A 26,278-nucleotide genomic window follows, 5' to 3' on the forward strand; every position below is an offset into this window, starting at 1 on the left:
GACACAATATTTTCAACCTTTCTTTTTAGTTTACTTGCAAAATTTGCATTCTGCAACCTCTTGTTTCTACAGTGCGATGCCCTCTACAATACTTTTGTACATCCAGTAGTTTCGGTTTTGTCTTTTAGGAATTTGGATCAAACCTGGCAACATGTAATGGTGCATCAATTGTTCGTCATTTCAGGTGTTCAAAGCTTGAGGATGGGTCAAATTTACAATTCTAATTTCTGTTCAAAGCCTTGCGTTTGAGTCAGACGACTTTTCTTTTTTTGTCAAAACCACTACAAGTCCAATGTAACAGTTGCCACACATCATACAGGTGGCTTTGAAGATGTTTTTTAGCCCTTTCTTTCTTACTTTCTCTTCAACAACTAAAAAAAAATAAACTTCCAAAAAAAAGACATAAGGTTCATAACATACATCTTTCATGAGCAGTTCCAAACACATGAACACAACATAAATGCAATAAAATTATGAGAAATGCAACATGTTGTCCAAAGAAAGGCACATCAGCAAACATTTGAACAAGAAATGAAAGACACCTATTATGTGTGACTTTTTTCAGAATCAGGGTGTTTCAGGCTGTATGTCTTTCACCTCCATTCATGTAACTAACCTTTGACCACTATATGAACATGTTTGATCAACGTAACTCTTTTAACATCTTATTTACTGCATTTTAAATAGTCTGTAATGACCGTATAGTATCAGATAACAATACATTTATGAAATAAACATGAACAGCCAAATGAATCATGTCTTAGGCAGCACAGTATGGCCCCTGAGAAATACTTTCCCTTGCTGTTGTCTTTAAAATTAACTGATTGTAACATCTATGACTTATTTTTTGTGAAGTATCTGTTTCTAGCAATGGAAGATATAATTTGTATTGCATTTAATTCTGACACAGTATGATATTTTTCTGTAATTATGCACTATAATTAGAGCTTTGACAAAATTACAACAACATGGTCAGATTTTACTAAATCCGTTGGGAGGCTGTGAAGTACGTGATCACAGTCGGTAGTTTTAAGAATACGACGGTGTATTCTGCTGTCCAATGCTGAGTTTTTCCACACTTAAATGTAAAAAAAACTGTGAAACATGTTAGAGCCTAATAAAGACACGTATCAAATATATTTAATACATTCATCCTCGGATTAGCTTATAACTGCTCAGTGCCTTCTTTGGATGGATTTGCATGAAATTTTGTGTGCATGTCCAATTAGAGCTTGAGGTATGCATACCTTGTCATAACTATTGTGCCAGCCTGCTTTGAGGTAAGTCATTTTGTGCTATGCCACCCCCACATTCACTAATAAACCAAATAAGCCTTGAGCCAAAAACATGAGCCTCAGGTCTCTTGCAGAGAGGATTGTGTGATCAACATGTCAGATCAGAGGATTTTTTTCGCAGCTCCGAGTGCAACTTTCCTTGTTATCCTTCATATTCAAAAAGCCAGGCTCGTTTCATCTCTTATTTCCTCCCTGCGCTGCTTTTTAGGCTCTTCTTGCAAGTTTGTTTGGGAACAGTGAACACATTTTAATGAATAAATGAATGAATCCGTTCAGGAAAATAAAACCATTTTTTTGCAGAGAGCTGCACTATTAGATCTGCCTGAGGGCCATACATAACAAATGCTTTTGTTTTCTTTTTTTGCAGTTTATCTCATAAATGCATACATTAGAATGCAATATTTTATGCAAATCCAGTTGGCTGCACAATAACAATGACGATAATAATAATAATTACTATTATGATTATTATTATTATTACGCTTTGTGTGTGTCAGTGCCGTCTAGGCCAAGTGATGTGTTAAATGTTCAAGGACATCCCATTATTTAAACAGGGAAGCTTTTTAACTTGCAAATCCCACGGCTTCAAAACTCATGTTTTTAGATCTAATCATTCTAATAATTTCAAACCTCCAAGTTGTCAAGAAAGCAGTGACATTTTAGACTTGCATTGATTAGAATCCTTAAAGAACCGCATGGCCTCGTCACTTCCCAGTTTGCATGACTGTCGAATATCACAAGACAGGAAACAACAACAACAAAATACTAACCAAAACAAAGCGGCCACCGTTTGGGTACCTGACAGGAGAGCCATGAGAGGTCGGCCTTCTTTTTTTTTTTGTGGTTGTTTTTTTCTGAGGGAGGTTTGGAATAAGGCAAATATGATTGTGTGGACCGCTGTAGATACCAAGAGGAATTACAGAACACTATAGCCATTGTCAGGGGCCTCTGTACCGATCATCTATCTTGCTGCTCCACAGGATAAGAGACCTTAATGCATTATACAGCGCATGGCAAGTAACTTGCTGTGGAGTCTTCCAAAGTTTCTTTTTTACCAAGGCTTTGCAAACTTTTTGTTCTTTTCTTGTGCAAATATCCTGGAAAGTTTAGTTATAGCGGAAAACTTCTGAGCTATAGGGACAAAACCCGAGTAAATCTGATATCATTGTGCATTACCATCTCGACACATTCATTGGCACATAATACAGTAAAAACACTTGAAATTAAACCTTCAATCACACTGATTAAAATCCTAGCAACAGCCCAGTTCAGGAATCACTAGAACAGTGCATAAACACCCCAAACCCATTCACAATCAACTAAAAGAAAAACAAAAATGGGGTGAATGTGCAGCTACCCCCTATGTGAAAGGAACAAAAGGGGGCCGATGCCTTTCAGCTCTCACACTCAGGATTGAACTCAAATCATAAGTGTTGCTAAACATCACGACATTTCCCCCCCTCTCTTTCACAGTGTCCTTCCCCAACTTTTGTCGATATGGTTTCTGTGATTTTTGAGTGGCCCCGAGTCTCCCCTCTGAGCTTTAACTCCTCTGACAGGCCCTTGATAGACGAGCAGTTTGCCTTACCCCTCAGCTGCACCCCCAGGGAGGAGAGTGACGCAGGATCAATGTAATTATGGTGATTCAGTGTTTGCAGCCCCACAGCAGGTTAACCTCTCTGCTCTTATGGGCCTGTGGGACCTGCCACTCACTACCGAATGAAGACTTGTCCAGCAGGCTTGTCAACACGTCCCGGCTCCAATTACAAACAACTAAATAACGCCGCTTTCCATTTTCAGACACAACGGGGTGTCTGCGGCAATAAATCTGTGTACAAAATCAAAAATATTCTGCAGGATTTCTGTCAAGTGACAGTTCAAGTGGGAAATATTCAATTATTAAACGTCGTCATCATAATCTTAGGAGCGTTTCTTTCGTTAACTGAGCCACAGAGAGACTAAGTGAGACTTCACGGAGGGTAAAGTGATTCCATATTAAATGATGTTTGAATTTGTTTTTAGTTTGTTTTTTTTTGCATTTTAATGCTTTAAGTATTTAAAAGCTTTCAGGAAGTGTGGCACAGACAGAATGTGATAGCACTAATTTTGTCTGGGGACTTGAGCGGATAAAGTGCTTTTCCTATTAAAATAAAGAGGTTCTTAAAATAAAGGTCAGAGTGTGTTTCCCCTCACTACAGTGAACAATATTGTTAAAGGAATCTAAAACACTCCTAATGGAGGAAACAATGAACTCATCTGCATTAAGGCGGCAGTGTTTTGTTCACCCACATACTTTTAAACCTCCTCTTGAGCTGGTGAAGAACTTTGATCCCACACACCTTTAAAGCTCCACATCTGAATACCATTAAGACAAATAAGCACGTAAATGATCTCCGGAGACATTGAAACTTCCTATTTCTTTCTCTGAATATTATTCAGCCTGTTGCAACGCAACACAGGCTGTGATGCACTGATTGAGTAACTGCTTACGACTTTCAGGGATTCATAAACAACAACAAAACATTTGCAAAAGAAATAAAATAAATGCATTTACTAGTTGTGTTCTTTCCTAAGATGACCTTGCAAGCCTGGTTGCTTTGCTTTAGATCTTCATGTGTACAGTACAGTCTGTTCTCAAACATTACTGTGTCTTTTAAACACAATAAAATTCTTTGTCTTTTATTTTAGACAATGCCAGTAGTTTTAATACAGCGTGCCTTTTTGCTGACTAATAAATGCACTCTGCCTGCTAGAATGTGTCATGAGACACTCTCCAGATAAACTAGGCACTTCTATGCAAACAGGATTTTGCATATGAAAAAAAAAAAGACAGCTTTCAGCATGAAACATATAACCGGAGCCTGTGGGGAGATGACAGTGTTTTTCAAGGCACTTCACTCTATTGGACGTTGGCACATTAATGAAAAAAAAAACCCTCTCACAGAGCCTGTAACAAGCAGCAGTAGCCTGCTGTATGTAATTAACCTAATTATGTCTGGTAGACTAAATTGAAATTCACTGTTAAAAAAAAAAAAATCAGACATTAACGTCTAGACTGAGACCCTGCATTCAATCATCTTGATTTATGTTGTGATGACGTCATTGCACAGCTGAGTCCTCATTCATGCGAGCCTCTGTTTCTTGTCTGGCTCGATCTTTTTCCCCCGCTCGTCCTTGGTCTTCACTGATGTAGAAGATCTAAGTCACACCTCCTCCTCTTCGTCCTCCTCTTCCGGCTCTTTCCCCTTTTCTTGCTCGGGGACCCTTGGCTTCCCAGAAGGGGGTTTGTGCGGGGGAGGCACATGCTGGTGCTCTCATTGCCGGATGTCAGCCGCCGTACCACACAGACCACCAGCAGACAGACCAAACAAGATCTTTTTTCCCCGAGCCCTGCCAGCCTCCTCCCATTAGTGCTCTGTATGTCTGTCTTAGAAAACTGATCTTGTCAGGTGGACCTTCTGGAGGCAGAGAGACTTATTAAGAGTTTCAGTGTTTCCTATCCATACTCAGAAATTAAATGTGAGGGTGGATTTATGAGGTGAGGCAGGAAACTTTACAGAACAAACCTTCAGCTACAGTTAAAGGGAAGAGTTTAAATCACTAACTTGGGCTAAAAATCACCAGAGCGGACAGTATGTGAAGATCTTTTCTGACACTCCGGTTTGTTCTAAATGAAAGTGGAGGAAGCTTTATACAGTAATCAATCCTGAGCTAACTTCGAAGTCCAGCTTTCCTGAATTGCAATAGATCTATCCCACATGCAATCACACATTCATCATCCGAGTTTCCTAAATTCAAACGCCTCCTCCATCGAGCAACGCGAGTGACGCCTTTCACAACCAGCAAACAACATAAACTTGACACAACCTCTGAAGCAGTACGAACATATTTCCTCTTTTATTTACATTCCTTTTTCAAATGTTAACATTTTTCGCTATAACTTTTGATCAGGTTGGCATTTTTTTCTCATTAAAATAAATTGGCACAAGTAAAACATATGTAGACAAAAGTTTATTTACACCATACAACATTTTGTTTTTAAATATTTTATACAGAGCTGCAGATGAGAGAGCTTGCTGGGATCCTTCAAGCAGATTCTGCAGTATTAAAGTTGTGAAATATATTATTTATATAAAAGTGAGTATTATCTTTATTGCATTTAAAGCAATGAAGAATGTAGCTTGACAAACATTCATTTTAATATGACAGAAAAAATCCTCTTTGCCTCCCATGTTTTATATTATAAAGTAAAAAGTGTAGTAATGGCCAAACAGACTGTTATAAACTTTTTAAAAACCTGCATAAATATATACATTGTGCTCCCGGGTCCAGTTTTATGAAATCAAAACTAGACCCGATGAAGCTGGGACGACATGGCATGTCATTTTGCTTTGTGAGGTTTCATCTAGAGAGATTACCTTTTTTAGCCAATTCCTCAACAGATAATTTGAAACACATGATGGTAAATATTGTACACCAGGCTGCCCCACACTAAGTACACTAGTGAGAATACAAAAAGTAACACTGATGTTTTTATCCCTTTTTTTTTCTTTTTTCTCTCTCACCAGTCCTTATATTGTATTGGCACATAATGTCCCTGCCACACTCGTATTATCCAGATATGTATGCCAAGGCTGTTAGAAAAGTCTGTTGCTTTATTCAGTGCAAAATACATCCCTTTCTCCTCCTTTTTCTAGTTTGCATTTTCTCCTTTCTTCATCCTCTAGACTTCTGTTTGGAAGTCTCCCTCCTGGACATCTAAGGGTAAGTTGACACACTTTTCCCACTCTGCAGGCGTCATCTCCAGTGAGTCCTTGGTGTCAGATTCTAGTACATTCATAGTGGCGTAGTTCTGGTACTCACAGGCTGGATTGTAGCTCTCCCATGGGTTCTTGTTTGGCATTGCCTTGTCCTGTGAACATGGCCAGTGGGGTGTGATATTAGTGGCATGACATCCTCTGCAGCTCAACCGTTATTCTTTTACAAAATTGACTTTTCCAGTCAAGTCAGATCATTCAAAAGGGCATTATATGAACTCCTACCCGTTGCTAATTGAAAATAATGGATTAATGCTGTGGAAAGCATCAAATAACAAAAGATAATGGTAGTGTATTAAATGTGAACATGCTTATTCTATTGTCATGGAGTCGTAGCAGAACTGTGTTTTCCCCAAGCTCAGAAACTGGTAGACTGTATGGGCTGCATGTGTGAGCCATTCATCTGAATGTGCTCTCATTGACAGTCCCAAAGACACTATTGCAAATAAGGGAGAGAAGCTGCTCCCAGTCAGGGAATATAAAATGGATACTAATGTCTGCAGCCAGCTCTGCAGTAGATTCATTTAGGGGAGGGAAAAAAAAGAAAAAAGAGGGGAGTGAGAATGTACTGTAGTTATCATTTTCTATACAAAAGAACTTGCACTGGTAACTAAGCAACGGGCCTTGAATTGCATTGAACTGTAAGGGTGATTGAAATGTGAACGATAAAGGATTATATGTAACCAAAAGGCTACTGCATAACTGATATCGTCTGATTGTCTGGCTGTGTTTGGTCACCAGCTCAACTTCTATTTGTTTCAGTCAACAGAGAAAATAAAGCTGCTCATCTGAGACAGATGGATAAAGTTTCGACATCGTTTGCAGCTCCAGCCAGGTGTTGGAGGCAGATGGTAAGACTTCAGATTTTGCAGCAAGGTCAGGAAGAATTCTCACAATTAGCCTGACTTGGAGTGTGACAATGAAAAGTCCACCTTTCCCCCCCTTCCCCCCTCTTCACACAGTTGCCGTAAGAGAACATCGAGGTAATATTTGTATAGATGTTGATAGATTAAATAATCTGCCATGCATTAATGGAAAAATGATGGGGTTGCTAAGTAGATAAATGTGCATGTAAATAAAAGTGCATTCATGGCCTTGCATTGGAATGGATGCACTCTATTGCAACAAGATTACCAAAGGTCCTTCTTCCCCTGAGACTGGCCTTGTGGAGAAAAATGCTTCAGTGGTTTTTAAGGGGCAGCCCCCTTCGCTCGCCTCTCACCATCTGCTGGCAGGCCCACTATGCATAGGAAGGTTCACCTCTGCATGTATACTTTAACTACATTACTCACTCATTTGCACAATCACACATTAAGTGTCCTGCACCCGACATCTAAAATAGGGTATTTGGATGTTGATCTTTTTAACTGGCTGACAGCCACCCCCCTGGTTTCCTGTTACTCACCATGCTGCCCATATTTGGTATGTCTCGAAATCGGTCCAGGGTTTGAAATTTCTGATTCAGTTCCTGGAACAGCTCCATGTGTCTTTTCCTGGTGTGCATGACTTTCTGCAATGGCAAGGGTTTTTTCTTTGGTATTGACAGCCAATAATGGAAATGCATCTTCCTCTCCACCCCCTCCAACTCTGATCAATTTGTTAGTGTCATGGTAGTTTACTTATAGGCCAGGTTTAAAACAAATCTTCTTGTGTCTGCATATATACAAGTGACTGCCAAAATAAAGGAAACACCAATATAATTAAAGTTAGGGTTATAGGACACGTAAAGCCTAAACATAATTCCTTAGTGATGAATTGCCTCATTTAGAGTTTTCTTGGACTAAGGGAAATACGTATAATCAAACCTTGGCACAACCCTCCCGTTTTAAAGAGGTTGGTGTCCATCTAAGCTAAAATAAAATGCACCCCAAGCCAAAATAGCTGCCAGAGGGCTCATGTTGCCTTTATTTTGACAGGGTTTACAATGTATATGCAGTAAAGCCTAATTTAACAATGCAAAGGAAATGCTAAAACTTGCCAAAGGGGGTTTGAATATGTGTTTGCAAGCCAATATAATCATTGTTGAAACCAGTGGTAAAATCAGATGTGAAATGTGCAAATGACTTTAAAAGCATACATTTTGAAAATCAACATATAGCTAATGGATGTAGGAGATGGAGGAGGACAAAATGTAGATGAGAACTGTTGCCCTGTTTGTCAGTTGACAGCCTTGCTTTTACCTTAACTACACAGCATGTCAATAAATCTTGTTGAGTCAAGGCTGTGTAACTCCAATAAGCTTAAGAGGCACAACAAGTACTAGTAAATCAAATGACAAACACAACTGCAAAAATGGCCTTTCTCTGCATTAAAAAAACTAGATGCATGTACTAAGAAAAGAAACATTCTTTTTACGTACCTCAAAGTCCAGATCCGAATACCGTGACTTCCTTCTCTGTGAATATAAAACACAAAGGTTTTAAGTTATTAAGTCATCAGTTTAAGAGGATGTGTACATTAAACATATGTGGCATATTTAAGGGCGTGTGGTGAAGTGTTTATTGCAGCTCCCTCTGTGTTTCATTAATGCGAGCATATGTACCTCTAGAGAACTCATAGATATTGTAGACCCTGTCTCACTCCTAGAAAGCCCCGCACTTTCCTCCATCTCGGCGAGGAAGTTCTTAACAGCGGTGCGAGGTTCAAAGGGCAGGTTTTGCATCTGCTCTGGAGCGCTAGGATACTGCTGCTCCAGGTTCACATTCATGTGGTCCATGCCTGACGGGCTGATATTGAAGTCAGGGCTCATCTTGTAATGCATTAGCCTCTCGTGTGGCAGCGTATCCATAGTGATGTTCATCTTGGTGTCCTCTTTCAGGAGGGTGGGCATGTTACCCGACCCTGACACTGCTGCAGAGGCACGGGGCATGACTATGTAGTCTGTCTCCATCATCTGGCCCTGTGCCGAATGGCCCTCCATGTCATGACCGCCCATGTCTTGGTCACTCTGGCGCATGGCGTCGTCGGTGCACAGGTAAACAGTGCGGCGCATGTCGGCGGCGCTCTCAGCCATGCACTGCTCTTTCAGATCACCCACTCCCATCGGCATGTGCAAAGCTGAAGGCTGCTGGATAATCACTTTGGAGATGATGTTGCCTGGCAACGTGGAGTAGTTGAGGCCCTCGGGGGCCTTCTCATCCTCCTCATCATTGAGGGAAATGCGGGAAAGGGTGCCTGTTATGGTGGCGGCGCGACAAGAGCCCATGTCTTTGTGGAGAGCTGCAGGGCAGGGTGATACAAGGATTAGTTTCTCAGTAATGAAAGTAGTGTCACTTTGTCTGAGATTATCCAGCATATGACCAAAAGAACAAGAGAATTCAAATCAATATGAAGGGATTCTCAAAGGAATCTGCAGAGGGGGAACTGCAAATGACAGGATAAATAACTGTGAATATGCACCGAGTGTGATATCACACCTAAACACAAAGGGACACAACAGCAGTGTCTCTCGAGGCTGTTACTGTAAATAAGCTAGTATGGTTGTATCCTCTCCCTGTACTCCCTCCTCTGCCATCCAGCGGGTGATATCGTAGGTCTAACTCAGTGATCTCAGATGACCTTGTAATGCACCAAATACTCTACCAACAAACAACAGTTATCTGTTTAGAAATACCTTCTAGTTATAAGAACACCGTATCCTCCCCGATGAGCATTTTAATCTTTGCCTCATGAATCACTCGGAATTATGTGGTCGGTTCACAAAGCCCTGCAAGGGCATTACAAGAACAACAAACAAGATCGAATACTCCCTTTTCTGTTTGAGGCTAATTTAATGCTCAGTGTGGACACGAGGAAAACAGTCTGAGTCTGGTATTCATACAGGAGAAATGCTGTGATCAAAGTTTACTCTTGTATTCTGTAGGGTGACACCACAGAATATTACTTCTGCCGCTGACAATAATCCCTGCTTGTAAACAACAAACTTAAACTCTGCAAGCCCGCAGAGTAATCTGTAAAGTGCACTTCTCTCTGGCTGCAGCGCTACTTTGGTCCGAATCTGGTCATGATTTATAAATGACACCTGTCTGCTCTGCCTTTTTGTAACGGCTATGTCCACTTTAGCTTTACAAGACCGCACAGCGTGAAGTAACGTGGGTCAGAAGAACTAGACAGCCCTTTTTTTTGTCTCTTAACAAGCTGTGTTTTTGAGAGCTCCGAATAATGGTCAGCTTGGCTATTCCCTGCAGATCCATTTAGGATGTGTTTTTCATTGGTTTGGAAAGTATTGGACAAAGACCAGACTTTGGGCTTATGCAAGTTTCCACCACTAGTTACATGCTGGGTAACTTGCGCAGTCTCTTTCTAGCATTTATTCCCGATTGTTTTATTCATTATTTTCATCATACACAGCAGACACTGTGGCTCAAAAGTACAAAAGAACCAGACACAGAAATCAGAAAGAATATTATCTTCCCACTGGTATAAGTTGAGGAAGAAAATCCTCCCAAAATTAGACACACTGCACCTACACGCCTAATCTGTGACAGCATCAACATATTAATGAAAAACATAATTACAAAGCACAACTGCCAGGGATGAGAAAGAACTACTGCGATTCCTGTTTATTGCAGTAAAGCTGAAAGATAAAGTGAATATCCAACAGCTCTCTTTATAGTGTTTTGTTCTCAGATTAAAGTCAGTGTTGTGGTAACTGTGAAAAAACTCCTGTGGGGACTGTTGGTTGTTATATAACCTGAGCTATTTTTTACTGTCTAACCTCATTTCGGGTTTTTTTACATGCAAGGAAGGAGGAATCCTGCTAATAAGAGTCCATCTGTTCTTTACCTGATCGACAGGCGATGTCCACATCTTTCTCAAAGTCCGTCTGTAGATAGAAGACAGTCAAATGTTCAGCGTTGCTAAAAATGTCCAGCCTTTTTACTGTACACACAAAAAAACGCAACTCATCTGCAATACCCAGCTGCAAAATGAAGATCAATATATGTATTTTTTTTAGAATATTTTCCAAGTGCTTGAGTAAAATGATAAGAAGCAATTTCTTTCTCTGCTCCATCCCAACAATATAACAACAAAACGTGGGGGGAAAAAATGATGCCGCAGCAGCAGCTGGGAAGCATTTTGCGCTCACTGTTAATGACTGTATTGAACCAGGGGGCCCTGACACCATTCTGCTATCGTGAAAACTATTTCACTCTGAGGGGTATTAGAATACTAATGGCAGATCATTGCTATGATGTGCCAGTGGCGTCGTAGTGCTAGATGAAGAGACTGGTGTCCCATTTCAAAGGTCAGGCAGGGAACAGTCCTCCATTACCCAGTGAGAGGAAATGAGAGGGATGCATGGCAAACATGGACAGTAAGTTCAATCAAACAGAAATAAAGGATTGGGCTTAGGGGCTAAGAAAACCAAAGGGAACTAATACCATTTATCAAAGGGCCAAGTGTCTACCCTGCATGTAATTATAGCTTCACAAAAGCGTTTTGTGGAAAATTATAAACCTATGGGAAACAATGCCTCATGGTTTAGAGGCCATATAAATAAAAAAATAATAACAATAAAAAAGTGCACGATGTGCAGAAGTTAAAGCACACAAGTTAAATTAAGGTTAGTAGAGAACAAGGGGGTGTGCGTATGTATTATAAATAGCCAGGGAACATTGGGTCTACTTAAATTATAGAGGATCTAATGGGTGCAGATAACAGGGGGTAACTGTGCCTACCATTATCTGAGCATGCCCATTAGGGAAGGTTCCTGTTGCATCACCACTGATTGGATCTTGGCAGTTTCTGAGCCGACATCTGAACGCATCTTGGACCTGAGTGCAACGGGATCAGTTCATTATCATGCCAACAATGTCACATATTAGCCACTGACTATGTAATTGTTGCTTTTGTTGTTCGCGCTTGTCTTCTTGTCAAGTTTTAAAATGGATTGTCTTTAAATGTAAAACTTGAGACTTTTTTTTTTAGTTGTAAATACCAAATAAAGACAGAAAATCAAATGTTCTGCATCTAACCTGCTCGACTTTCAATAAAAAAACATGTATAGTTTGTTTTCCCAAGTCGCTAATAGAGATCATAGGTGAAAAGAAGAGGGAATCTAAAGTCATCCTCTACCTCTCTCCGTAGGATACAGTGCACCATCACAATGACAAAACCCTGCAGTGAGTCAAAGACAGCAAAGAGGATCTGAAAGAGGATGGAGCGCTTGTCTGTCATGGCGAGGACTGCAGACATCCAGGTCAGAGCCAGCAGAGGTAGGACGACACAGGAGCTCCACAGGGACGCCCTGAGAGAACAGAGGAGGGGTCGTGTAGAGGAATAAACATAAGCAAGCTGGTGTCGATAAACACGGTCAGGTCTGGGAATAAAAATCTCCATCACAGCCTATTTTCTCCATAATAAAAGCAGGGCATTCAAATGTACTGTGATTCTGATGTACTGTGAACTGGATATTAAATTTGCATTGAAGTGGATTGCAAGTTGGTCAGAATTGTATAGGTGGACACGCCGTACATACAGAATCTTCCTCGTAGCATCGCCTTATTGATTCACAGACACTGACAGGCACTTACATTGCATTGCTAGCTGTAGTTGCTGATAAAGCAGTTGTTGATACAACACCACATTTGGCACACTTGAGAGTTAATCCTGTATGCGGCTCACTCATCTGTCTGTGGGATATAGAGACAACATCATGACAAACAATGCAAACAGCCACTAACCTGACTTTAAATTTTCCCCATCATATTAGCAACAGCACAGGCAGCCAATGTGTGGGCGTTTTTAATGATTTTCATCTTGGACTGATTCTGCCAAAGAAATACGAAGCCATGTCGCTCCCGAGAGAGATCTGACCTCTTTATGTTTATGCCTCTAATTTCTTTTCAACAGCAAAGAAGGAGGGAGGTTTCCACAAGTATAAAAGGGAAAAATCAAAGCGTATGTATATTTTTGCAAGAATGTAAAAAGTTAAGAAGAAAAAACAGGTACTAACAAGGATGTGCTGTCATACCCTGCTCGATGCTTCAGCTTCTTGTCCAGGATGCCATCTCTGGACACTAGTTTATTAAACACCAAGATACCAATCACCATGTTGACCTGTCAACAGAGAGGGAACAGGGGGTATTTGTATTCAATAAATCAACTGCTACAAGATTATTTCACAGCCAATGTTAAATATAGTGTTTAATTTCCCAGCTGGACAGACTCCATAGGTAGCAGAAGATTGATGTCATTATTCTGCAGCGTTTTTTTCCCGGATTTTCTGGATGAGCTTTTGACCTCTGGCTTCTATTGTTTTCTCTTCTCTCTCGTTCTCTTTCCATTTCAGCCATGGATGAGGCATGCCCTGCACACTCAGCCCCGCACAACTAGGAACAGATTCGCCTGACAAGAAGCCCTTATCATCTCAAAGGTACCTTCTACTATTATTAGCAGAAAGCTTTAAAGCAGCTGGGTAGAAAATTCTTTAAAACATTAGGCTACAGTATATTTCAAATCCCCGTAGCTGAGCTAAAGGGCTCATTAAGTATTCATGCAAATACATTTGGGAAAGTTTTTATTCAACAAGCTGAGACATGTGATTATGATGTTACAATATCAATACAGTGATACCAGCAGCACAGTGTGGTGTGCTTTCTCGCTGCAGATGGCTGCTTCTGCCATTTTTGCAGAGCTCCTGTTCCTCTGAGGTCCATTGCAAATGAAAACCATGGAAAAGCAAGGCTTTGCGTCTTTGTGCCGGTGACACTCACACTAAGACGTTTAGTCGCTTTAAAAAATATATATAAATCTGAAATCACTTTCTTTCAAATCCCGCCACAGAATAGAAGTCTGACAATGAAAAATATCATTATATATCCAGAGTCCTCTGTCCCTCTGACACAGATTGAGTGATTTGCATAATCACATTCTTTGTGTAATTTTCTCTGTAAAACTATGTAAATACAAGATGATTAAAATACCCCAGTATATTAGATTTTGGACAAATCTAATGCATAAATACTTAATAACCTCAAAGCTACATGGAGGACCATTATGGTAAATGAAAGGGAATTACTTGAGCACATTGCCTGATGGGACGCTCATTACTTTGACTTTGAAACCAGAGTGTGTTCCTCCTGATAGACATTTTCATAGCATAATTTTGTTGAGTCTCAACGCAGCACGATTGTACCACATTCATACTATACCATCATCAAATGATGTTAAATTATTCTTCTTTTTTTTGTAGCAGTGCATTAATATATACATTACTTGAACGGGGTAATATTGCAGATTATGAGCTGCACAGAGAGATCGGCTCTTGCAGAATAAAGATGATCACATTTTTAGTGGTGAAGTGCTGGCTGATTTTTTCCTTTGCTGTAAATGTTCCTCATATTCTTAGCATATGAAAGCAAAAACTGGACACTGATGACTGAGACATACCAGAACAACAGCAGCTGCGGGTCCAACAAAGGCATACAGGAGCCCACCCTCCAAAGAGAGCCAACAGCTGCAGGGAAAACAAGAAAAACAGTTAACTCCCACTAAGGCATTAACATCCAAGTTAATGGTGCACACCAGCATACAATTGTATTTTCCTCAATTGTCAGGGGAGAAGTGCCATATGCTGTAACTCCATATCCAAAGTTTCACAGGGTAATAAAATGCTAAGGAGATTTTAAGCAGTGTTTATGCGTTTGGTATCCAGCCGGGATACAACTCACATGAAATTGGGGTCTTGCTGTGCTATTTTGAAATTTGATTGGGTTCATGGGACTTTGTTTATGGTACTATTTAGGATAAGTAAGCCACTGCAGAAGCACTTAATCATTACTCTTAAGCGTTACCGTGAACCCACTGTGTGTGTGCGCGCTGAAAAGTGAATATGTATAAAATAAGAAGGAGAACTTACTATGAGGGTGTCCCATAGCCCTTTGTTTTGGTGAATCCCATTGAAACAGCAACAACTAAAGCTGGTAATCCTTCAAAAGAGAAAACAATCAATAATTATTCGAGCAGTTCTAGTCGCCTGTCAGAGCTCAGAGCATAAACCCACTTCAATGCAGAAAAAGCCAGCCACTGTGCCTTCCACTCATTAAACAAAGTGGGACTAGATTGATTCCATTAGAAGCCTCCATATGAGACCATACGGACATCTGAGGGGAGATGATCAACTATATGCATTTCAATAATTCCATCAACATATTGTAAAATGTTCCATTAAGAGGCAGGAGGAGAACACACTGTAGAAAGCTTTGACAAAATGGCAGCAGTGCATCGAGTCCAGAGAGCCGCGTCGTGAAATTTCATCACTGTACTGTAAGAAATTTCCACCACCTTCCACACCTTTTTATGAGAAGGGGTTTTTGCTGTATGGCTCCTCATTATAGATTGGTGTAATTGATTCCGTCCTTACTACTGTGTGCTCGGAATATTAACGCTTTTCCTCTCGGAGCAGCGCAGGCAGGTGCTATTGATGTAATCAGTTTCCTGGAGGCACGAGGCGAAGACCCTGTGGCCATCCAGTGCCTCTCTGCAGTGCTGAAGAGGTAAAGAGTGCCGAGTGTACACAAGCATGTCATAAATCACAGTGCGGGCAACAGCCTGGTGGAGACGCCGCACTTCAAACAGACTGAATTAAGAGACAACAGGTACCGTGTGCTGCCTGTCGCTTTATAGATCAGTTTTGGAAATGTTGCTGCCTTCCGTTGAATACTGATCGTAATCTGCAGAGCATTAGAGAATTAGATGTTTAAGCCGTTATGTGCAAAACTAGCGTTCATATTATGTAGCATGATGCATGTTTAATGTGTTGCAACAAGACACTGTCATATTTATCGTTAAATTGTCTATTATGACGTTTTTTTTCCAGAAATCTATGTGATTGTAGAACAGCCTTTGTCCATTTTTTTTTTTTTTTTTTTGCAGCAAGCAGTGGCACTGCAATGACTAAGAGAGCCTTGTTTGTTGCTAGGTAACAAGAAGAATGAGTGTGGGCTCTTTCATAATCAAATTGATTTTTTTTTTTTTTTTTAAAGGAGAGATTTCTAGTAGTCTGTAAGAAAGAACTGTTTGGACAAGGATTCATACTGACATTTATCAAATGAAGAGAAATCTTTAAAATTTTGATACAGATATTTTGCCTGCCGGTGTTTATTGACGGATACGTGTATACGCTCATATTTGCCGCTGAATTATGAGTTTTAGGATTTAAATCTGTCACAATACAGATAGTAAATGCCTCATACTGGCGCTGCTTTCTCTATTTCTTTTCGTGATTAAAGAAGATTGTTGCAGATGACTGAACATTAGACTCTGCCACATGTGTAATCATACTGCTCATACTGCAATCTGTTTCACTGCATACATTCAATGCACTTAAACTTTGAACATTTTCCAACCTCCTCTACTGTATGTCCAACATCTTTACATAAAATCTACTCTGCTGCAGTGTAAATGCTCAATTCACACCCTCTTCATCAGGCATAAGGTCATTGCAACCTGCTATTGGAGAGCAGCACCAGTATGTCTCCCACTCCAGCCGCTCAAGGCCGGTCCATTTACCGAGCCCTCAGAGAGCTTGACTGGAGCACAAAAGCATCACAACAAAGAGGCTGACAGGATGAAGATCTAGCTGCCCCACAGAGAGGATGAGAACAGCGGACGGAAAAAGACACGCCGTTACTCGGAGAGATGCCTCGGCTGGACATGCTGTGAGAAAATGGCAGCTGCAAAGTATGATGGGACATAATGGAGAGGTCGAGCGAAACGTGCCGCTCACTTACCCCAGCCCAGACACAGAAAGCGCTTGCGGATGAGCCTGGTCCGAACCTTTCCCGTCACTGCCATGTAGGACTGCCAGGCCTCTGTGAGGACCCAGCAGAAGGATGCCAGGAAGAAGAAGTGCAGAAAGGCCGTTGTCATGATGCAGACACCCTGTTGAGACGAGGAGAAAATCCACAACTGAGCTTCACATTTACAGATTTGAATCTTCCTACAAAACCATTAGCTTTAAAACAGCTCATGTAAAAAAAACTGTGTAATGTATTCAACCAGAAAAAAAAAAAGACTCCATCAGATTCCACAAGTACAGATTCCTGTTAAAGCAAGAGGCCTCCTGCAGTTACACATCAATTATATTGATATTCCTTCATTTCCTTGAACTATTCTTGCAGGACCAGCAGCATTTGCCTGTCTAGACCGTCCGCCAAAGTACCATCCTGTGCAGTGAATGAAACAAAGCATCAGTTTGAACTGCACCAACAGAGGTGGCAATAGTAGTTAAGATCAGAGCCAGGCTAGCTGACACAAAAAGCCATGGCGTAGCATTCCTCTGCACTAACCCTCATTAGTATGCTGGGGATCCCACCTGGAGGCATGTGAGCCAAGGTCAACTGTTTTACACAGACAGAAGGGGGGGGGAGAGGGAAAAAAAAAAAAAAACCACAACACCGCTTAAACGATACAGAATGCATGTGTCTGAGGCAGCAGATTGCGGTGAGGCCTGACAATGTAGTGGCACTTTTCAGCTTCATTAGCTTGTCCATCTTTGTTCCACGAAGAGGCATCTCCAAATGGGATTGTTTAGAAGAGGATTAGAAATAAAGAAGTATCCTTAAGAATCTCGTCACTGCACGCTGACATTTGTGAGTGAGAAGAGATTAGGCTTCTTTTTTTTCTCCCCCAATTCAGATTGTTTGCAGTGTGAAGCTGTGGTAATCTGAGTAATACTATACAAAGAGGGAAAGATTGAAGTGTATCATCTCGTCCCAGGGCGTCCACACCACACTGTGAGATCTCCCATACACTTTACATTCCCACTGTGAAAGCTGCACTAAATCCATCCATCCCCTGTAGTGTTCATGGGGTTCACACGAGACAATAATCCTGCCTTACTCCGTTCCCGGGAAGTGGGAAATTCTCTTTAACTGCACCCGTGAGGGATATTAATTACATAAATGTAGATTCAGGCAGGAAGCGTTTGTTAAAATTCACGTAGGAGGCATTCAGGTGCAGCATGTGTTTCATATTCACAGTTTCTTTGATGCTCAAATGTAATGTGCACAACTTAAAGGGAAATTGGTTTAAAGAAAAGTAGCATAGAATATATATAACCACTTTGCTTAAATTGATATAATGTATAAGCAAATACTATATTTTAACTTTACAGTGCAAAGTGGTGACAGCATATTAAAACAGCAATGTCAGACTTACATTATGTTCTGATTAAATTTTAATTCAGCATCACTTTCACATCAGTCATCGGGATTTTGCGAGATTAGTTCAATGTGTAGTTAATGTCACTACTGGGCAAAAAAAAAAACTAGCTGCAAAATAAGATCTTCTAGGAAAATAAGGTTGTATTACTGTGTCAACATAAATGATGAAAGGTACATTAGCAAAGCACCATGCTAACTTAAACATCCTGTATTTTATCAGTCGATACTAAATGGAAATAAAGAGAACACTGCTGCAGCTTTAACCTCTTAAGACATCACATTCTGGGTTATATTACCCAATATTAAATTAGTTTATATTTTTCAGATTTTATTATTATTATTTTATGATGGTTCTTATTTTACTATTTTTTAAATATAAAACATATTTGTTTAATTTTTAAATATATTTTTATTTTCTTGATATTTTTTTATTTTTTATTCGTCTTTGCTATTTGATCTGATCAAATAGCAAAGAGGAATAAATAAAAAATACATATAAAACAAGCTCGGGTCCTAAGAGGTTGAACATTTATCATATTTTAGGCAAACAGTGTCATTTTGTCATTATATTATACATTTATAATGCTTATAAAACATGCTGTTTGGTATTTAAGCACAACAAATGATCCTGTTTTTTGGGGGACTGTGACTTAAGACACTTCAGAGCTGCTAATGCTGCAGATGGAAGTATCAAAGCAACACAAATAAATCAGAGCACATGACGCTCCCATGACGCGTTGCCACCTGCTCATGTGGCAATTACAGGTGCATGCAGATGCTTTTTTGTAGAAATCACAAACATTCTGTGCTGTAAATCTTTGTTTAATAAGCTGTGAATAAGAAATAGCATTTTGTGTGCTATAACACAGCAGCACACTAGCTGCTACTGAAATGCTGGATATGGATTTATGAATTCAGTACCCAGTATGGTATACTGCTGTGCTATATGCATGACTGATCAATGGGGGGAAAATCTTATATGAAAGTAAAAACGGCATTTTACATGCTGACTTTGAAACGGAGACAAGAGGAGAATGTGGAACCTTGCGGCTCTGCCGTATACAGTAGCTATAGTGCCTGAAGACAAACACCCAAAGCTAATTCTGGTGTTGCTGTTGCTCATGTGCTGTCCAAGGTGCTGAAAATAGAGCCTGTCTTGTTTCCTGGAAACAGGTCATATGAAAACGCTATGTTTCACGGTTCACTTGGAAGCCTATACCATCCAGCCTCGTTAGTCCTACCAAAATAAGAAGTGTGCATTTAAAAAAGAGGGGAAAAGATCGGTTCTGAACATACTGCGATGGCACAGATTGGAAACAGGCGGCAATACAAAAAGGAGGTTGAAACCTAGAGTTCACATTGCCCTTTAGAAAGGCAAATGCCGAGAGATGTTGAGCACACAGTGTCAGTATCCATGGAAACAGAGGAACTGAGGAAGGGACCACATTAAAACATCGCAGAGCTGATAGACGTGGAGGTAGGGGTAGGTGGTGACGGAGTGTACTTCAAACCACTTCAGTAATGGCAGTTTAAGATGAGGACAGGAAATTTGAAGAATTTTCTTGCCATGGCACGACTAAACTCTGACTAAAAGGTTTGGGCTGAATCTTGATGCTCTCTCAACTATTAAGGACAGAAAGCTAAATTGCCATGAAGTGAAAAAGAGAAGCGACATATTATTGGAGCGAAACACGGAAAAAGGGGATTTCAGTTTTGCTTACAGTACGGCTGAGAACACCCCCATCGTAAGTGGATTAAAATAATGTTGGTGATTAAACTGTTTCCCTCGGAGCATCAGGCACTTTTACTTAACAATCATTATTTAGTTATTTACATCATTTACAGATTCATTAATTGCTTGTGTAGAATACAGATACATTTAAGTCCATTAACAGTGTAACTTTCAACATATTGTCACTCTTATTTCACGAAGCACTTAAAAAGATTGAAGAATAAGCTAGCAATAAGAATCGCATCAATGGAACCGTATCTACAGTATAGTCTAACAGAGACCTGCAACATTGCTGTACAGAAATCCCAACCAGACCATATAACATTACTTTTATCTTCCCAACCATTCTGGATCAATGTGGGAGGAGGAGGCCGGTTGTTATTTTGACTGAAGCACCCTCCTTCTGAATCAAGCAACAAGTGCCCCAGTGCTTTATACAGTAGGTGCTTGGGTGGAGGACATTAAAAAAAAAAAAAAAAAAAACCCAAACAACAGAGCGGTGGTGGCGGCAAAGTGTTGTTGAACCGCAGAAAAACAGCGAACAAAATGTACTGACTTTGCCACTCCAGTCAGAAAATGGCTACTTCTGCTTCCCGTTGTGTGGATGTATCTCACACAAAGCTGGAGTGACTTCTGCCTGCTTCATCTCTCAATATGTAACACTCCTAAGGCTCTAAACAATGCAAACATCACCAGAAGATTCCCGCTGCTACGAAGCTGCTGCCTCGTCTGTCGGAGTGAGCTGTATGTTTCTCTTCTATTCTATACAACATTAATTTAACTACAAGGCTCAACCTTCAACTGGAAGGAAAAGGATGAATAAATTCCCTCTTTCCAGCACCTCATTATAAGGGAGGTCAAGCTTAGTGTACTAAAAATATACTATTGCAGCTAATGCATGCGTAACATACAGAGCGAGCATGCTCTTTAGTCGTGCTTATTTTATATTTTTAGAGCTCATGCGTATGACATATATGTACAACTGCATAACGCTGCATTATTAGTTTAATACTGGAATGTTCTTCGCTATTGTAAGGATATTCTTTTTTACCATCCGACTGTAGCGTGCTGATACATACAGCAGCATTCAAACAAAAGTTGCCAACATCAATCTCCTGACAGATTTATGCAGATAAGGTACAGAAGGCTATCCCTCTTTTCTCCTTCCAGTGGACTTCCGACACCTTGACCTCCCGCCCACGTAATGTATTTTCGCTCATTATGGTGTTGAACATTTTACAGGAACATCCTCTCTAACTCCAAGACTCCCAAATTCCGTCGCTCCCTGGCGATGCCAACAGCGTCCCTTTGTTGGTATCCTTTCTATAAACCCAGATGAACAGCGACAGAGGACAAAGGAAAAGCACAGGCAGGCAAAGGTGACTCACTGACTTCCTGCTCCCAGAGGACACCTCCACAGCAAAGAGATGATTTCTATTAGATGATGAGCAACTCTGAATCCACAAACAGTGGAGCCAATTATATGCACTTCTTACAGGAGATGGAGGAAAAACAAGTGAGGCAGTGTCAGGCAGCATGGCAATTAAACCCACACAGGGACTGTGTTTTCTCCTCTTGCTTGGCCTACCACTCAAACACCGGATTCTACAGTATGTCTGATCAAACACGTGAAATATTTCTCAAATATTATTACAACAGGACATTCAATAGAGAACAAAGGGACGGTAATAGAAAACACATTATCCTGGAAGTTATATGTAGAGCACTGCGAAGTTTGAATGAATACAATCGTCAGCGATGGAACTTGGCTGGTTCGGTTTCGAGGTGTCCAATTAAGTTTGGTTTGGGGTTCCTGAGGCCGCAAAATTCTAGTTTAGATATCAGAAACTTTACAGGATAGTTTGCAGCAATGTATGTGTCTGTGTTATAACAATATACTAAAGCGTCTGAGTATAACTTCAGTATTTCAAAGTAAAAATACTAAAATATAACTTTTGTTTTGCTATATTTTCTTTTTCGTAAAGACCAAATTAAAAAAATAAACAACATTTAATGCTACTGTCTGCATTAATATAAGGATTTATACCTTAAGAATGAGTTAAACCTACATGTACAGATTACTTTTTCTTCCTGGCTTGACAAAAAACTTTTAAACATATTAAAAACCTGATATGGCAAATGTAATGATCAGTATTTTAGAATTTATTTGGGGTTGTTTCTGGTCACCTAAGCCCAACATTCCCTCTCCTTTGTCCACTCTGTTCACCAGCTAGTCGTTAGCATTTTCTGTCTGTCGTGTAGTGCTGGGTTGGCAGAAGGTATATCTGAGTTCATTATTTTTTTCTTTTTTTTTTTTTTGTTTTTGTTTTTACATAAAACAGCTGTCTGCTGCTGCAGAAAACAAAACCAAGAAAGTGAACCAAAACAGTGAAGTTGGGGGACAAGAAATAGCGAATAGGTGCTAAAATATTCAATAGAACTGAAGAGAACTTTTGAGTCGCGTCATAATTCTCCTTGGGTCCCTTTCACATTGCAAAGAGTTATTTAATCCCATTGTTAATAATAAAACACTGATTCATGCAGCTTTAATGTTCTGTATTAATAACAATGCTGCCCCGCTACAAAAATTAAAAAAAAAAAAAAAGTTTGTCAGCATTGTGTGTTTGGCACTCTGTGAGTCAGTCAAGGTAGCGCGTTGAGTCAGTCTAGCAGACGCCGAAATGACATCTTCAGTATGTCAGTGGATTTACTGAAAAGCGCGTAATCTCTTTGCAGATTTCATAGACAGATATCCTATTAGAAGCATGCCGAGTGAGTCTTCCATGTTAAGTGGTGGTCCTCATAATCAAGGCAGGAAATGACTGGAGCCCTGATTAAATCTGACAAGGCTTCAAATCAGTTCAGCTTTAAAGATGCCCTAAAGCTTTGTGCATTCATAGTCTTGGCTATAACTGTCTGCCAGATATGAAGGGCCAGCAAGGAAACAGATGAACTTATTGTGTGTGGATGCAGTTATTTATTTATTTTGTTGTTATTTTATGAGATTAAACTAATCTGCATAAAATGAACCGATGCAGTTTGCGGTGAAAGGTTACAGTTAGCATATGTTGCCCATATTAAAACCGTAGAGTCACCGCTAGTCGAATGCTGTGGGTTCATCGGATGATTGCTCATTTGTGTTTGTGATTGCAGTGAACATAGGAAGCATTTTGACTTATGAAAAAGGAAATGGTCCAACATGAGCCCCAACTGCTGGTGGCCCATCTGCTCCCAGAACACAGTAAAACATACCTATAGAAATGTAAGTGGCTATGGTATACAGCACCATTTGTTACATTTCTAATGATAGAATACGCCCGGACATACATTTTCGTGAGCATTTTGCACCATTTTTTGGCTGTGATTTAGATGCACTGTTGAACTCTCCCAAAATCTACAACTGCTGCAATGTAAGAATGTCCAAATGGTAAAACAGTGGCTCATTAATGAGGTGAAAATCTAAAGAGAATAGATTAATGAGGAGAAACAGTGGGAGATAATGAGATGGGGGGGTGGGGGAGAATAAATACTGTGTCTCTTGCAAAAGGTAAAGATACACTGAGAAAATGGTTACACAATGAAATGCCTGTAATCGGACAATGTGTCATTCTGTAGTGCTGCCAAATGACTGAGAAGGGCATCTGTGTGGGCAGCTTGTAAATCCCAACTACTTTTTGCCAAACAATCTTTTACATTAGCCACTTGTTTACTGGCCAGTTACGAAGCTGGAGAGAGGGAGGGATACGTTTTACTGGAAGCAGCCCTCCTTCACTTACAGCAGTTGTCCTTTTGAATGCTGCTGTGGCTCGATGTGGAATTCAGCTCTCATTGACATCTGAATAAAAATCTATTTCTTTGCAATGGCTTTGAGTCATTTCAGCAACTCACAATGCACATCAAATCCAAGTAGAGGAGCTGAATATGGCTAATTTTACTAGTCTTAAGATTGACCTGTGCACCATGCATCCTGGTGTGCATAATGCCGTTCTTTCTTGCTCCTACAATGTCGAGTCTTCTCAACCGCCAAACTATTCTGACTTGTTAATGATCGCTCTGCTTCACGTTTGAACCACAGCAATAAAAACTAGCTTCAGTATTTCATCTCAGGGAGACCTGACAGTCCTTTTTGTTCTTTTTTTTTCTCCTTCTTGGTTTTCTTTATGGCCTTGTACTTTTAATTGCAATTAAATATCATCACTGTTTCAGTGCCAACAGATTGGGGTTGTCTCAAGTTTACCAGAGGACAATGTAACACCTGAGTGAAGAGTAATGGTCCTGAGCCAATTCGCTGGTAGATCTACATCTTATGGAGGCATTAGAAACACTTTATATTCCATTTGGATTAAATATGAAAGACTTCTTAGTACAAGACCAAAAAAAAGCAAAAGAGCAATTTGCTTGAAAAGTGGCAATAACCTAACAGTTTTATTCTTTTCTCATATTCTCAAAGACGGAGCCGGCATCTGGTATTCAGATGCTGCTATTTTGTAGATTAGACTTCTGAAAGTGAAGAATGAGACTGACTATTGATTCAAATCTCAGCAGCTTCCCAAAAAAAAAAGAAAAAAATGGAATAAATTTGACATTTCTCAAACTGATTGCGAACAGATGCCTGTGATCGCGCTTCTGCTATTTGCCGTATCTTTAAAACTCATGGAGAGGAACCTCATGATGAAATGCACAATACACCTGTTAGAAGGCATTTTCACACAATGCAACTGGAAGACCAAAGATATCAAAGAAATGATTACAATGGCTAGTATGGAAATAAAGAGCACTGAGTTGTGTTATCTAACCAAGGCCATATTAAAGCATGTATGTTTTAAATGTGCCATCTTTTCATAACTTAAATTCAACAACCGCCAGTGTAAGACTTTGTAGACTGTCCCCAGTAAATCCTTAAATGACACTTACTACATTGTGGGTCTGCGTTTGTCCGACAAGGATCAGTATGTTGGAGCAGATTATAGATAAGCAGAAGTTGAGCAGGATGATGGATCGTTCAGAGCGAATATATCTGTGGAAAACAAACAGAAGCAACCATATCAGTGCGTTTCTTTAAGTTTGATGTTCACTAGGAAGGTTTTGAGTCATTTAATCACACATTAGAACATGAAAGAAGCTATAAACTTAACTGAAACATTTATTTGTTTTAATCACAATGTGGTTCAAACATGTGCTTCTCAAGTGTTGCAATTACCTCCACAGCACAGCGTAGATCACCGACAATGTGATCAAGGCCAGGCAGGACAAACCACAGCCAACTATCAATGTCACAGATGGGACCCCTGAGTACTCCATGGTCTGTGGAGAAGACAGAGCAAGACAAACCAGTCAGTGGGAGGTTGGATGTGGTTCATGCAGGACAGTAAATCTTTATTATTGCCCAGAGAGGGAACCAATCAAAACAAACCAACACCGATCTAAATAGTCCACGGTGGGTTGCTTAATTTACTGTGAGCTTTGAGGGTGCGTGCGTGGGCTTTTAGACACATGCCCCAAACTTTCCATCCATTATGACTCAAGGTAATATTAAAAAAAACAAACAGTGAAGTAGTAATATTTGATTTCTGTTTTTCCAAGTCACATCTGAAGCCACTGGACCAATCACAGGCCAGCACATGAGGCTACCTTTACTGTACACTAATGCTGTTTAACACTAGTGAGCCAATCAAACATTCACTTTTAATGCAAAAAAAAAGAGAGATGCCATTCTGCTGTTGCATGCTTCAGGCCTTCTCTAGAAGAAAGTAATAGATTCCTATTGTGTACTAACACAGAGGCCACAGTGGAAGTATGTCCTCACTGTTAATTACTGTATCCTTCTCAAGGAATTACACTCCTCTGTTTCCTTTACAGGAGTCTAATTACAAGCACACGAGCTGGAAATGTGGTTGAATAATCCCACCAACACCATTTGTCAGATTTTTTTTTTTTCTTTTTGATGGGAGACAAACAGAAAAAACAATGGCAAATCTCTTATCTTTATCTCTTACCAAATGTGCATTTGATTGATGAGGAGACGCTAACACACACACACACACACACACACACACACACACACACACACAAGCATCGGCGTGCACACACCCTCCCGCATGCACAGTTATCTAAATCTATGTACAAACTAGAAAATACCCCCCCCCCTTCCCACTATCTCCCCTTACCGCTGAATTACTATTTAACAGGATTAGCGCAAACCAAAGATTCAATTTCCATTCTCACCACCACACACACACATTGACACACACACACACACACACA

At 40.1% G+C, this 26,278-nt stretch overlaps 1 protein-coding gene across 1 annotated transcript in view; it reads right to left on the reverse strand.

The window, feature by feature from the left end:
* Window positions 1-5,291: 5,291 nt before the first annotated feature.
* The window catches only part of adgrb3 (adhesion G protein-coupled receptor B3), a 110,694-nt gene continuing 89,707 nt past the window's right edge, over window positions 5,292-26,278 (reverse strand). Inside the window, exons 18-31 of the mRNA XM_008278742.1 lie at window positions 25,215-25,318; window positions 24,929-25,031; window positions 16,849-16,999; window positions 14,976-15,045; window positions 14,507-14,573; window positions 13,089-13,174; window positions 12,649-12,747; window positions 12,191-12,362; window positions 11,794-11,889; window positions 10,898-10,937; window positions 8,655-9,331; window positions 8,472-8,507; window positions 7,518-7,622; window positions 5,292-6,207 (exon numbers count right to left, since the gene is read on the reverse strand). Of these exons, the coding sequence (XP_008276964.1) occupies window positions 6,019-6,207; window positions 7,518-7,622; window positions 8,472-8,507; window positions 8,655-9,331; window positions 10,898-10,937; window positions 11,794-11,889; window positions 12,191-12,362; window positions 12,649-12,747; window positions 13,089-13,174; window positions 14,507-14,573; window positions 14,976-15,045; window positions 16,849-16,999; window positions 24,929-25,031; window positions 25,215-25,318 (1,995 nt within the window). The 3' untranslated portion in view covers window positions 5,292-6,018. The remainder of the gene's footprint in view (window positions 6,208-7,517; window positions 7,623-8,471; window positions 8,508-8,654; window positions 9,332-10,897; window positions 10,938-11,793; window positions 11,890-12,190; window positions 12,363-12,648; window positions 12,748-13,088; window positions 13,175-14,506; window positions 14,574-14,975; window positions 15,046-16,848; window positions 17,000-24,928; window positions 25,032-25,214; window positions 25,319-26,278) is intronic.

The sequence above is a fragment of the Stegastes partitus genome, unplaced genomic scaffold (genome assembly GCF_000690725.1).
Source record: "Stegastes partitus isolate 25-593 unplaced genomic scaffold, Stegastes_partitus-1.0.2 Scaffold131, whole genome shotgun sequence".
In the NCBI taxonomy this organism is placed as follows: domain Eukaryota; kingdom Metazoa; phylum Chordata; class Actinopteri; family Pomacentridae; genus Stegastes; species Stegastes partitus.